General features: G+C 48.5%; 1 protein-coding gene across 1 annotated transcript; it reads left to right on the forward strand.

Annotated features, from left to right (window-relative positions):
• Positions 1-883: 883 nt before the first annotated feature.
• LOC147091123 (uncharacterized) lies at positions 884-13,950 on the forward strand. The gene is made up of 3 exons (XM_085977593.1): positions 884-953; positions 8,257-8,388; positions 13,436-13,950. Exons 1-3 carry the CDS (start codon positions 890-892, stop codon positions 13,819-13,821), a joined length of 582 nt encoding a protein of 193 aa, XP_085833719.1. The 5' UTR covers positions 884-889; the 3' UTR covers positions 13,822-13,950.
• Positions 13,951-14,617: the final 667 nt, after the last annotated feature.

The following is a 14,617-nucleotide window of genomic DNA, read 5'->3' on the forward strand; positions in this document are numbered from 1 at the left end:
TTAGTATACTGTATTCGCTGCTCACGATGCGGTCTCCTCTACATTGGGGAGACCAAACGCAGATTGGGTGACCGCTTTGCGGAACACCTCCGTTCAGTCCGTAAGGGGGACCCCGAGCTTCCGGTCGCCTGTCATTTTAATTCACCGCTCCATTCCCGCTCAGACCTCACCGTACTCGGGCTCCTGCATTGTTCCACGGAAGCTCAGCGTAAGCTCGAGGAACAGCACCTCATCTTCCGATTAGGAACTTTACAGCCTTCCGGACTCAATATCAAGTTCAACAATTTCAGATCATAACCTCAGCCCCCATTTCATTTTTACTTATATTTTTTATCCACACCTTTGTTTTGGCCCTTCCCCACCCCCCCTCTCTCTCCCACATGGCAGCTGTCTCTCATTCTGCCAGCGCATTTCACACCTAATCTAGAGCCGTCTTTTGTCTCCACTAGTCTGACCACCACCTCGTCTGGTTTTGAATACCTCTTCTCTTTTGTTCCCTCCCAGCCCCCAAACTGGCCTTTTAATTTGTTTCATTTCCTGTGCTTCTTCAGTCTTGACAAAGGGTTTCGACCTGAAACGTTGGCTCTATTTTCTCTCCACGGGTATTGCCTGGCCTGCTGAGTTTTTCCAGCATTTTCTGTTGTTATTTCGGATTTCCAGCATCTGCAGTATTTTGCTATCGTCGTAGGGGTGGGAGGAGGCTGGTGTGGAGCAGAAACACCGGCACGGACCAGTTGGGGCTGAATGGCCTCTTGCTGTGCCGCAGATCCTATGTCACCTCACGGTTACTGTGCGGAAGACTACAGCGTCCAGCATGCACTGCGGCTCGCCCGCCCGCACGCGCAGTGAGCTGTGGCTAATCCGACCTAATGCTAATCCCAGGGTGTTAATGGGCTTGTGTGGGATGAGCGAGGAAGACAAACATTTTTCAGGCATGACAGTCTCAAAGCAAGGTAACAAGGCTGCAAAATAATAAATGCAATCATTAGTACTTGTCCTAGATCGCATTTTTGCTTTTTTTAAAAAAAATATTGAGCGGGTTTTCTAACTTAATATTCCAACTTTAATTTTCTAACTTTTTTCCCATGTGAACTCTCCTCACCTTCTCTTGGATTGCTATGTAGTTGCTGTTATAAATACCATATATGTTTTTCTGGTTAACTACTGTGTTATTCTCAAGCCTGTGTTCTTCCAGTCTCTCTCGTTAAATATTGATACGATTCTAAAAATATATTTAACTTTTTCTGCTTTTCCTTCATGCGTGCACTGCTTTCTGTATTCAAACTTAATGCAACCTGCCTTTATATAGCGCCTTTAACGTAGTAAAACATCCCCAGGCGCTTCACAGGAGCGATTATCAGACAAAAATTTGACACATAGAAGATAGGAGAAGGAGTAGGCCATTTGGCCCCTCAAGCCTGCTCCGCCATTCAAAGCGATCATGGCTGATCATCCAAATTCAGTACCCTGTCCCTGCTTTCTCCCCATATCCCTTGATCCCTTTAGCCTTAAGAAATATATCCAACTCCTTTTTGAATATATTTAATGAATTGGCCTCCACTGCCTTCTGTGGTAGAGAATGCCACAGGTTCACCACTCTCTGGGTGAAGAAATTCCTCCTCATCTCTGTCCTAAATGGCTTACCCCTTATCCTTAGACTGTGACTCCTGGTTCTGGACTCCCCGGCCATCGGGAACATCCTTCCTGCATCTAGTCTGTCCAGTCCTGGTAGACACCGAGCCACATAAGGATAAATTAGGGCAGGTGACCAAAGGCTTGGTCAAAGACGGAGGTTTGAAGGAGCCTCTTAAAGGAGGAGAGAGAGGCGGAGAGGTTTAGGGAGGGAATTCCAGAGCTCGGGGCCCAGGCAGCTGAAGGCACGGCCGCCAATGGTGGAGCGATGGGAATTGGGGGATGCTCAAGAGGTCAGAATTGGAGGAGCGCAGAGATCTCGTTGTGGGGTGGGATAGTTGTAGGGCTGGATATATTTTTAGAATCATATCAATATTCAAAGCTTCCCTGCTTCCCTGCAAATTGTTGCTGTGTTTCCTACATGGCTACACTTCAGTAGTAGTTCATTGGCTGTAAAGTGCTTTGGGACGTCTTGAGGTGGTGAAAGGCGCTGGAGAAATGCAAGATCTTTTTTTGTCTTTCACACTTTCTTTCTCTCTCTGTCTCTCTCTCTGTCTCTCTCTCTCTGTCTCTCTCTCTCTGTGTCTCTCTCTCTCTGTCTCTGTCTCTCTCTCTGTCTCTCTCTCTCTGTCTCTCTCTCTCTGTCTCTCTCTCTCTGTCTCTCGGTCTCTCTCTCTCTGTCTCTCTCTGTCTCTCTCTCTCTCTCTCTCTGTCTCTCTGTCTCTGTCTCTCTGTCTCTGTCTCTCTCGCTCTGTCTCTCTCGCTCTGCCTCTCTCGCTCTGCCTCTCAATTCAATTCAATTCAAATGCTTTATTGGCATGAAAGTTTACAGGGAACCATATTGCCAAAGCTTATATAACAAAAAGTACAGGTTTCCAACATTCTGTAGGTGTCAAATGTTTTTGACCCTCGTTGGGTACAGACAGTATTAATTTAAACAGTCGTTGACCCTCGTTGGGTGCATTCAGTATTAATTTAAAACAGTCGTTGGTTACATTCGGTATTAATTTAAACATTTTTAGAGTATATATGCTATGGGTGTGCTCATTAGTCACTCACTGTTCCTCAGGTTGTGGCATGTTGTTACATATTGGGCACCAAGATATGGTCTGTCTCCCTCCCCCAGGACTATTCTTAATTTTGACAGGTCATCCAATTCTTTGAAATCTGGGGTTGTAAGGCTGAGCTTGTCAAAATATATGTTTCTTGTCTTGTTGAATTTTTCGCATTTTAGGAGGAAGTGCACCTCTGTCTCTCTCTCTCTGTCTCTCTCTCTCTCTCTGTCTCTCTCTCTCTCTCTGTCTCTCTCTCTCTCTGTCTCTCTCTCAATTCAATTCAATTCCAATTCAAATGCTTTATTGGCATGAAAGTTTACAGGGAACCATATTGCCAAAGCTTACATAACAAAAAGTACAGTTTTCCAACATTCTGTAGGTGTCAAACAATTTTGACCTTCGTTGGGTACATACAATATTACTTTAAACAATATTAATTTAAACAGTCTTTGTACATCAGTGAGTATATTCAGTATTAATTTTAAACAGTCCTCCGGTTGTGACATGTTGTTACATATTTGGCACCAAGGTATGGTCTGTCTCCTTCTCCCAGGACTAATCTTAATTTTGACAGGTCATCCAATTCCTTGAAATCTGGGGTTGTTTGGCTGAGCTTGTCAAATAATATGTTTCTTGATGTGTTGAATTTTTCGCATTTTAGGAGGAAATGCATCTCTGTCTCAACCTCGCCGGCCAGACATTGATCACATATTCTATTCTCTCTAGGCTGCCAGGATTTCTTGTATCTTCCTTTTTCAATTGCCAGTTGGTGGTCGCTTAGTCTGTACCTGGTGAGGGTCTGTCTCTGTTTTGTGTCTCTGATGGTCAAGAGATAGTCTGCCAGTTTATATTCTCTTTTTAGGGCCCGGTAACATTCTAATCTGCTTTGGCTTTTGGTTATTTTGTTCCAATGTTCCAGGTAGGTTTCTTTGCTTTGTTTAATGATTTGGTTCACTCGGATTGGTGTTTGGACGGCAGTGTTGGTCTGGGACTGGTCAGGGTCCGGCTGAGTAGGAGCACTTAGTTTCAGTAGCAGCTGACTCAGGGGACTCTTTTCTGGGTTTAGCTCTTGGGTCTGGAAGGCTTTAAAATGAAGGGTGTCTGGGGAGCTAGATTTGAGGTGATTTAGGAAGTTTAGTGCTCGTTTTTGGATGTTTATTATCAGTGGGTATCTGCCTAGTTCGGCTCTGCATGCATTTGTTGGTGTTTTCCTTTGGGTGCGAAGGATGCTTCGGCAAAATTCTGCATGTAGGGCTTCTATTGTGTGTTTTTCCCATTTAGTGTAGCTATGGTGATTGAGCGGGCCCCATACTTCACTACCGTACAGCGCAATCGGCAGGATTACGCTGTCAAATATTTTTAGCCAGATTTTGATTGGGATTTGGATGTTGTAGAATTTTCTTTTTATTGCATATAGGGCTCTTCGGGCTTTTTCTTTTAGTGCATTCACTGCTATGCTGAAGCTCCCTGATGCTGTAATGGTTAGACCAAGGTAAGTGTAGCTCATAGTGTGTCCTATGATGGTATCACTGAGAGTAAACTGGTATTTGTTTTCCTGACACCTGGGCCTTTTTTGAAAAATCATGATGTTGGTTTTCTTTAGATTTACTGTTAGGGCCCAATTTTGGCAGTATTTGTCGAGTAGGTCTAGTTGTTGCTGTAATCCCTGTTCTGTGGGAGACAGCAGAACCACGTCGTCCGCATAGAACAGGGATTTCACTTCTCCATCCAGGAGACAGAGACCCGGTGACTCGCTTTGCTCCAGCATGTCTGCTAGTTCATTTATGTATATGTTGAACAGGGTCGGGCTCAAATTGCAGCCCTGCTGGACGCCTCTTCTCTGGGTGAAGAAACAGGTGCGTTTGTCTCCAATTTTGACACCGCATTTATTTTTCAGATACATCGATTTAATAAGGTCATAGACTTTGCCCCCTATTCCACACTGAAGAAGTTTGTAATAGAGCCCTTCATGCCAGATAGAGTCAAAGGCTTTCTTGAAGTCAATGAAACAAGCGAATATTTTCCCATTTTTTGTTTGGTGTACATGCTTTTCAATGAGAGTGTGAAGGGTATAGATATGGTCGGTGGTGCGGTGTTTTGGAAGAAAGCCTATTTGATTTTTTCTAAGGATCTTATGTTTGTTAAGAAAATCCAGTAATCTACTATTTAGAATACTGCAGAATAACTTCCCTAGACAACTGTTGACACAGATGCCGCGGTAGTTATTTGGGTCTGATTTGTTTCCACTTTTATATATGGGAGAGATGAGTCCTTGGCACCAGATATCGGGAAAACAGCCTGAACGTAATATGATGTTGAATAACTTGAGTACCGCACCCTGCATCTCCATATTGCTGAACTTGAGCATTTCATTTTTGATGTTGTCTGGACCACAGGCTTTCTTTAGGTGGAGAGATTTTGTTTTTGTGGCCAGTTCTTTCCATGTGATTGGGGAGTCTAGAGGGTTTTGGTTGTCTTTAATTGTTGCTTCTAATGTGTGGAGTTTTTCCGTGACATGATGTTGACTTGGGTTTGTTTCGTTTATTGGGATGTCTTTGTAGAGGTTTTCAAAATGTGTTCTCCAGATGTCGCCATCTTGGATTGGTAATGCTTGCAATTGTGTTGTACTCAGGTTATTCCACATTTCCCAGAATTGATTTGGATTAATGGAGTTTTCAATTTCTTCGAGTATTTTGTGGGTATAGTTTTGTGTTTTGTTCCTAATGGTGTGTTTATATCTTTTGAGGGTCTCATTGTATCTAGTACGTAGGTCTGGATTGTTTGGTTGGCGATGTTTTTGGTTTGATATTTTTCTCAGGTCTTTTCTGGCATTTTTGCATTCGTGGTCAAACCATTTCTCATTTTTATTGTGTCTTTTGTAACGTTTCCTCTTCTGTTTCACAAGGTCGGCTTTTACAGCTGCCTCATGGAAGATCATATTTATATCATCTATGGCCATGTTTACACCATCTCTGGTGATCTCATATAGATTTTCTTTAAATTTTGATATTTTACTTGTGAGATCAGGTGAGTTTAGTGCTGTGATGAATTTGTCTCCACTGTCTGGGGCCCATCTGTATGTCTGGTTTATTTTATGGAGCTTACTGGGTTCCTTTTTTGTGTCTAGTTTGGGCAGAAAGTTTAAGGTACACATTTATTTGGTTATGGTCTGAGAGGGGGGATTGCTGCCTGACAGTGAATGCGTTGATATCGCAGAGGTCCAGGTCAGTGATTGTATAATCCACCACACTAGACCCAAGAGTTGAGGAATATGTGAGTCTCCCTAAGGAGTCCCCTCTGAACCTACCGTTAACTATGTACAGGCCTAAGGCTCGGCAGAGTTGCACTACCTCCCTACCGCTTTTATTTATTTCACAATCAAGGTTGTTCCGATTTGCGATGGCTGGTATGACATATAAAGGGGTCTGGCCAAACACATGGTTGTTGCCCTGTGGGTCTATGAAGTCCAGTTCACATCCGGTCCTTGCATTTAGGTCCCCACATAGTAGCACCTTTCCTTGGGCCTGGAAATGGCTGATTTCCATGTGGAGAGTGTCAAATATCTCCTCTTCAAAATATGGCGATTCTATTGGAGGTATGTAGATCGCACATAAGTAAACATCTTTTTTTGCTATTCCTATATTTTTATCTAATTTTAGCCATACGTGTGATTTTCCCTGTTTTATCGGTGAGATGTGTTTGTCCAGTTCTCCTTTATACCACACCAAGATTCCCCCGGAGGTTCTGCCCTTGCATGTCTTAGTGTTCTTTACTGAGGGCACAATGATTTCATGGTACATTGGAGGACAGTGGGTGGGCACGTCCTTTTGGCACCATGTTTCTGTTAACACAATTATATCAATGTCTTTTATAGCTTTTAGGAATTCAGGGTCTGTACTCTTCATCCCAAAAGTTGAGGAGCGGAGACCCTGGATATTCCAGCAGCTTATGTGGAAAGAACGCATTTATATAGTTCAAAAAACGAAATAAAATGGACCTATTTTGTCGGATGAGTGTGAAAACACTAGTTTCTATAATGCTAAATGACGATTTAGTATAAATTTCATGAGGCATGCACATACTGATATCTAATAATAGTAATAGTAATGATAAAATAACAATAACGATAATGATAAAGTAACAATATTAATAATTTAGTGCATTCCTCTCCGGCTTTCTATCAGGGTGTTCATCATCGTCATGATCTTTCTCAGTTCTTGGTCTACAGTCTGTGGTCTGGAGGGGGGTCTGGGGTCAGCTACAAAAGCACGGTTCTGTTGTTGGTTTTGTATAGGGGGTGGGGGACAGTGGTGGTCCTGTTTGGGTTAGGGCTCCCAATGGTAGAGGGGGTGGGAGGGCTGCGTCTTTTGGCAATGTGTATGAGGTTTTTTGCGAAGATCCACATCCGCTGTTTGAGTAGATGTATTTCGTCATAGAGGTCCCTTGTGTTGATGTTTGGGTGATGGGCCAGGTAGACGTTGGGGAGGGCAGTACATCTCGTGTCGATCTCCCTGTTGGTGTTGTGGATTATATAGGCTGGGGTGTCCTTTCTGGGCAGTAGTGTGGAGATCACGATCCGCGCCCCGGGGAATTCCCTGCTGGCCTTTTCCGCCATCCTGCTCACCGCCCTAGCAGTGCCTTCCCTTAGGGTGCGTAGGTCGTTTGTGCCTGTGTGGATCACAAGCCATTTGGGGCTTCCAAGGGATTCTTTGTTCAGGATCTTCATTGCATGGCCTGTGTTGCTGCACCATTTTTTCAGGACTTGATGACCTGGGAACATCCTCTGGGGGTCTCTGTCTCTCTCTCTCTCTGTCTCTCTCTCTCTCTGTCTCTCTCTCTCTGTCTCTCTCTGTCTCTCTCTCTCTGTCTCTCTCTCTCTGTCTCTCTCTCTCTGTCTCTCTCTCTGTCTCTCTCTCTCTGTCTCTCTCTCTGTCTCTCTCTGTCTCTCTCTCTCTGTCCCTCTCTCTCTGTCCCTCTCTCTCTGTCCCTCTCTCTCTGTCTCTCTCTCTCTCTCTGTCTCTCTCTCTCTGTCTCTCTGTCTCTCTCTCTCTCTCTCTGTCTCTCTCTGTCTCTCTGTCTCTCTGTCTCTCTCTCTCTCTCTCTCTCTCTGTCTCTGTCTCTGTCTCTCTCTGTCTCTCTCTCTCTGTCTCTCTCTCTCTCTCTGTCTCTCTCTCTCTCTGTCTCTCTCTCTCTCTGTCTCTCTCTCTCTCTCTGTCTCTCTCTCTCTGTCTCTCTCTCTCTGTCTCTCTCTCTCTGTCTCTCTCTCTCTCTCTCTCTGTCTCTGTCTCTGTCTCTCTCTGTCTCTCTCTCTCTCTGTCTCTGTCTCTGTCTCTCTCTCTCTCTCTCTGTCTCTGTCTCTGTCTCTCTCTCTCTCTCTATTTCTCTCTTTCTCTTTCATTCTGGCTCTCTTTTTCCTTTCCTTCCTTCCTTCTTTCTTTCAGAAATGAGGAACTCGCCGATTGTGGCATTCGTCTTGGCAAGGCCACTCTGTGTCGCACAGTCGGATTTGTGGGATTTATTGGGTGTGTATTTGTCCCGCCTGGCTGACCTGTGATTTTTGCCTCTCTAGATTCCCACAGAGCCCTACAGCTGATGGAGGAGTACCAGCCCAACCTAGACCCAGCTCAGGACGATCGCTTCAAGGCAAGGACACAGAGGCTCCTCACCATCTTCCACAGCGACCTCTTCCAGGCTCTGCTGGGTACGTTAGTGTATAGGCCTTAGGCTCTGCTGGGACGTTAGTGTATAGGCCTCAGGCTCTGCTGGGACGTTAGTGTATAGGCCTCAGGCTCTGCTGGGTACGGTAGTGTCTAGGCCTCAGGCTCTGCTGGGTACGGTAGTGTATAGGCCTCAGGCTCTGCTGGGTACGGTAGTGTATAGGCCTCAGGCTCTGCTGGGTACGGTAGTGTATAGGCCTCAGGCTCTGCTGGGTACGGTAGTGTATAGGCCTCAGGCTCTGCTGGGTACGGTAGTGTATAGGCCTTAGGCTCTGCTTGGATGGTAGTGTATAGGCCTCAGGCTCTGCTGGGACGGTAGTGTATAGGCCTCAGGCTCTGCTTGGACGTTGGTGTATAGGCCTCAGACTCTGCTTGGACGTTGGTGTATAGGCCTCAGGCTCTGCTGGGATGTTAGTGTATAGGCCTCAGGCTCTGCTGGGACGGTAGTGTATAGGCCTCAGGCTCTGCTTGGACGTTGGTGTATAGGCCTCAGGCTCTGCTTGGACATTGGTGTATAGGCCTCAGGCTCTGCTGGGATGATAGTGTATAGGCCTCAGGCTCTGCTGGGACGGTAGTGTATAGGCCTCAGGCTCTGCTTGGACGTTGGTGTATAGGCCTCAGGCTCTGCTTGGACGTTGGTGTATAGGCCTCAGGCTCTGCTGGGATGATAGTGTATAGGCCTCAGGCTCTGCTGGGACGGTAGTGTATAGGCCTCAGGCTCTGCTGGGACGGTAGTGTATAGGCCTCAGGCTCTGCTGGGTACGGTAGTGTATAGGCCTCAGGCTCTGCTGGGTACGGTAGTGTATAGGCCTCAGGCTCTGCTGGGTATGGTAGTGTATAGGCCTCAGGCTCTGCTTGGATGGTAGTGTATAGGCCTCCGGCTCTGCTGGGTACGGTAGTGTATAGGCCTCAGGCTCTGCTGGGTACGGTAGTGTATAGGCCTCAGGCTCTGCTGGGTACGGTAGTGTATAGGCCTCAGGCTCTGCTGGGTACGGTAGTGTATAGGCCTCAGGCTCTGCTGGGTACGGTAGTGTATAGGCCTCAGGCTCTGCTGGGTACGGTAGTGTATAGGCCTCAGGCTCTGCTGGGTACGGTAGTGTATAGGCCTCAGGCTCTGCTTGGATGGTAGTGTATAGGCCTCCGGCTCTGCTGGGACGGTAGTGCATAGGCCTCAGGCTCTGCTGGGACGGTAGTGTATAGGCCTCAGGCTCTGCTGGGACAGTAGTGTATAGGCCTCAGGCTCAGAGTCTGATGGAAGGAGGGAGGTGGAAATCTAGGTGCCTGTTCCACTTCCACATAACGTCACTGCACCTCTGACCCCAGGTGACGGCAACTTCACGTTGGGGTAAATTTAGTAGATGAAGCAAAGCACCTATTGGCTAAAATGGTTCGCAGATGGCACGAGAGACACCAGTTACATATTCGGTTCCCACTGTCTCATATTCCAGCAGCATTCACCGGGCAAGGGTAGGGTTGTTGTAGGGACAGTGTAGAGGGAGCTTTACTCTGTATCTAACCCGTGCTGTACCTGCCCTGGGAGTGTTTGATGGGACAGTGTAGAGGGAGCTTTACTCTGTATCTAACCGGTGCTGTACCTGCCCTGGGAGTGTTTGATGGGACAGTGTAGAGGGAGCTTTACTCTGTATCTAACCCATGCTGCACCTGCCCTGGGAGTGTTTGATGGGACAGTGTAGAGGGAGCTTTACTCTGTATCTAACCCGTGCTGTACCTGCCCTGGGAGTGTTTGATGGGACAGTGTAGAGGGAGCTTTACTCTGTATCTAACCCGTGCTGTACCTGCCCTGGGAGTGTTTGATGGGACCCTCGTCCCCACCAACTCCTCCACCATGCAGAGCTGACTTGTGGTGGGATGTATTACTCTTTCTTTATTGAGTTTGTTGTTTAGTCGAGCTTTTAAAAATTAAGAGTGGTCATCGGGTGGATTAAAGGGACAGGACAAACTTGACGTCACCTAAGGAGCTTAGAGAGAGTTAAAGAGCTTGGAGGTTACTTGGTGTCACTGAACATCTTCCTCCAACATCCACAATCTCTCAGATGGGAAAATTATTGTGTTCATTTCATTTTTCTCGCCTCTAATCCACTTTTCCAAATGTCCTGTTTTTACTCGTTGACCTCTTCTCGAGCGAAGAGACCAGGCAGTCAATAATTAAAATGTCTCGATGGCAAAATACTGCGGATGCTGGAACTCCGAAATAACAACAGAAAATGCTGGAAAAACTCAGCAGGCCAGGCAACATCTGTGGAGAGAAAATAGAGTCAACGTTTCAGATCGAAACCCTTCGTCAGGACTGAGAGAAATCACAGGAAATGAAACAGATTAAAAGGCCAGTTTGGGGGCTGGGAAATGGGGGATGAAAGAACAAAAGAGAAGTGAAGAGACATTAAGAGGTATTCAAAACCAGACGAGATGGTGGTCGGACTAGTGGAGAGAAAAGACGGCTCTAGATTAGGTGTGAAATGCGCTGGCAGAATGAGAGACAGCTGCCATGTGGGAGAGAGAGGGGGGGTGGGGAAGGGCCAAAACAAAGGTGTGGATAAAAAATATAAGTAAGAATGTAATAGGGGGCCGGGGTTATGATCTGAAATTGTTGAACTCGATATTGAGTCCGGAAGGCTGTAAAGTGCCTAATCGGAAGATGAGGTGTTGTTCCTTGAGCTTACGCTGAGCTTCCATGGAGCAATGCAGGAGCCCGAGTACAGTGAGGTCTGAGTGGGAATGGAGCGTTGAATTAAAGTGACAGGCGACCGGAAGCTCAGGGTCCCCCTTACGGACTGAACGGAGGTGTTCCGCAAAGCGGTCACCCAATCTGCGTTTGGCCTCCCCAATGTAGAGGAGACCGCATCGTGTGCGGCGAATACAGTATACTAGATTGCAGGAAGTACAAGGAAATCGCTGTTTCGCCTGGAAGGGGTGTTTGGGGCCCTGGACAGTGGGAAGGGGGGAGGTATAAGGGCAGGTGTTGCGTCTCGTAAAATGTTTCGTTGAGTTTCGATCAGATCTCTACACAGTCAAGTGTCCAATCGGGATCAGTCCTTCCGGTTGGTCCTGCGAGGAACGGAGGATTGGAGGGGGTGAGGTTGAGGTGGGCGGGGGAGCGGCGTGGAATGGAAATACTTGACAACGGGACTGACGTAAGAAAACTACTCGGCTCTTGGTCTAAGCGTTAAACAAAGCTTTAATCAACTGTTTTACAACATGGAGGTCTAGTTGTGTCCTTCACTAGTTCCTGTTAAGAATGTCCTGCACAAGCTGGGCCCGTGCCCGAGTATTTATACTCTTCCTGGACAGCGCCACCCGCAGGCCGCTCAGTATTATTTCATAAGTTTTTCTTTCATGAATGACAAGATTCATGTCGGGGACCAAGGGCTCAGTCCGCGATGAAGAATATCCGAGAGGCAAGACCATGAGTACATAACATGAGAGATCAATTCGCAGTTTGTTGAGAAGAATTTCCCCAGCCACTGAAAGGACTTTGGGAGGGGGGAAAAGTTGGGTTGCTTTGCGCCTCCTGTTTGTGCCCGCTGGGAAATGCAGCAGGAGGTTAGCGGCGGCGGTAGCCGGCAGCGCTTCGCGGGGCTGCGATGCCGGTGATGACATCATCGGCGTGCGCAGCGTCCAGGCCGCAAGCTTCGGCCGCACCCCCTGACCTATCGCCCGACGACATGTTCGACAGGGTCAGGTGGCGGATTCTGCGGCCGCCACGGCGCAAATCAAAGGCCAGGTGCCTGGCGGCCATTTTTCTTTGGTGGCCCTTTTTCTTTGGCCGCCAGCCAGCATCTCTCCTCCCCCCACCCCCTTCAGCTTTTTTACGCAGGGCCACGGTGCGCACGGTGCTTGGCTCCTCCCCTTTAAACGGGGGAGCGAGGCCTGCAATACCGTGGGGCTGCGTGCCGTCGTGCATGGCGCTGTTGCACGTAGCGCCGCGGTATTCAATGGTAGCGCCCTGGGAAGGAGGGGAAGCGCTTCCAGGAGCACCCCGCCTCCTGCTTGGGGCGCTACCACTGAATGTACGGCGCAGGGGCGCTGAAAGTAGCTCCCCAGCGACGTTAAAGGGGGTGCCACCAAATTTTTCTTCCTTGAACCCCTGTGTAACAGCATCCACTTGCATTTATATAGTGCCTTTAACTTATTAACACTGTGGTGCGGAGGTTTTGACGAGAGGGTCCCCAAGATTGTGCCAATATTGATAGGTTGCTGGGAGTGTGTGATTACGTACAAGGGGTTCCATCAAACACTCCCAGGGCAGGTACAGCACGGGTTAGATACAGAGTAAAGCTCCCTCTACACTGTCCCATCAAACGCTCCCAGGGCAGGCACAGCACGGGTTAGATACAGAGTAAATCTCCCTCTACACTGTCCCATCAAACACTCCCAGGGCAGGCACAGCACGGGTTAGATACAGAGTAAAGCTCCCTCTACACTGTCCCATCAAACTCTCCCAGGGCAGGTACAGCACGGGTTAGATACAGAGTAAAGCTCCCTCTACACTGTCCCATCAAACACTCCCAGGGCAGGTACAGCACGGGTTAGATACAGAGTAAAGCTCCCTCTACACTGTCCCATCAAACACTCCCAGGGCAGGTACAGCACGGGTTAGATACAGAGTAAAGCTCCCTCTACACTGTCCCATCAAACACTCCCAGGGCAGGTACAGCACGGGTTAGATACAGAGTAAAGCTCCCTCTACACTGTCCCATCAAACACTCCCAGGGCAGGTACAGCACGGGTTAGATACAGAGTAAAGCTCCCTCTACACTGCCCCATCAAACACTCTCACGGTAGGTACAGCACGGGTTAGATACAGAGTAAAACTCCCTCTACACTGTCCCATCAAACTTGTGTTAGATGCAGAGTAAAGCTCCTATATTGAGATAACAATGTACAGGGCCCCTGCCTATCCTGGCTGGTGTACTGGTTCAGTTCCGGACCCAAGTTGGATCTATTCAGCCGCTGTGTCCCAGTGAGAGCGTCTTTTGATGCCTTTTTATTACTTTGTGTCTCTCCAACCAGATATTCAGCAGGTCTACGAAGTGTCGTTGGAGAGCCAACCAGCCCAGTACAATCCCAAGAAATCGCACCTCAAGGTAGGGAACTACTGCTTTGTATCGATGTGTGCGAGGGCCCTGAGGGTGTGGTGGGTCTCGGGGCCAGAGCTTGGGCCCTTGATTTTCGGTGGTACTGTTTGTGGAGCTGCGGTACACCAGGCAAGGAACCGGACGCCGGATTCTCGGAACGAGCAAGTCTGCAGTCTCGCGCCACTTTGCCTTCTCAGCCCTCTGCAGTATAATTGTGGCCAGAACACACAGAGAGTTAATCAGCTGCCTGGGAACATGTTCACATTTGTTCTTTCAACCTACGGGATCCTTGGTTCTATAAATAGAGGCATCGGGGGATAAATTCGGTGCCGCCCCTTTTAGCACCCCGAAAAAGTTAGCGCCCCTCCGCCTGAAATTCGGTTGTAGCGCCCCAAGCCGGAGGCTACTGGAGCTACACGCGTCGGCACGTAGCGCCGCGTCATTGCAGGCCGCCCGCCCCTGATTAAAGGGGAGGGGCCTAGCGTTGCACACACCGGGGCCCTGCCGGACCACCGGGGAGCGGGGGCTGCCGAGCTGAGCGATCGCAGCCGGCATGCCGAGGGGAAAAAAGGGGAAAGCGGGGGGGCGGCAGGTGTTGGCAGTCGGCCTAAAACAAAATGGCCGCCCGACACCCGCCCCCTTTCACCACCACCGCCGTCGCGGGCTGCAAAAACGCCAGCTGACCCTGTCGGACATATCGTCCGGCGATAGGTCAGGGGGGCGCAACCGAAGTTTGCGGCCGGGGCGCGAGCGAGGCGCTGCGCACAGCGATGACATCATCGGCGCCGCATGGCGCGACCACTGCCGCTGAATTTTGCGGGAGATGTTAGCGGCGCCGCGCCAGGGCGCTAGGGGATTTGCGCCCCGGGGGCGCTAGCGAAAGGCGCAAATCAACCCAATTTTTCCACCATAGAGTACAAAAGCAAGGAAGTTATGCTAAAACTTTATAAATCCCTGGTTAGGCCCCAGCTCGGATATTGAGGCCAATTCTGGGCCCCGCACTTTAGGAAGGATGTCAAGGCCTTGGAGAGGGTGCGGAGGAGATTTACCAGAATGGTCCCAGGGATGAGGGACTTCAGCGATGTGGAGAGACTGGAGGAGCTGGGATTGTTCTCCT

Source organism: Somniosus microcephalus, unplaced genomic scaffold (assembly GCF_052327205.1).
Source record: "Somniosus microcephalus isolate GS21.2 unplaced genomic scaffold, FLI_Smic_1.0 unresolved_chr4, whole genome shotgun sequence".
NCBI lineage: Eukaryota > Metazoa > Chordata > Chondrichthyes > Squaliformes > Somniosidae > Somniosus > Somniosus microcephalus.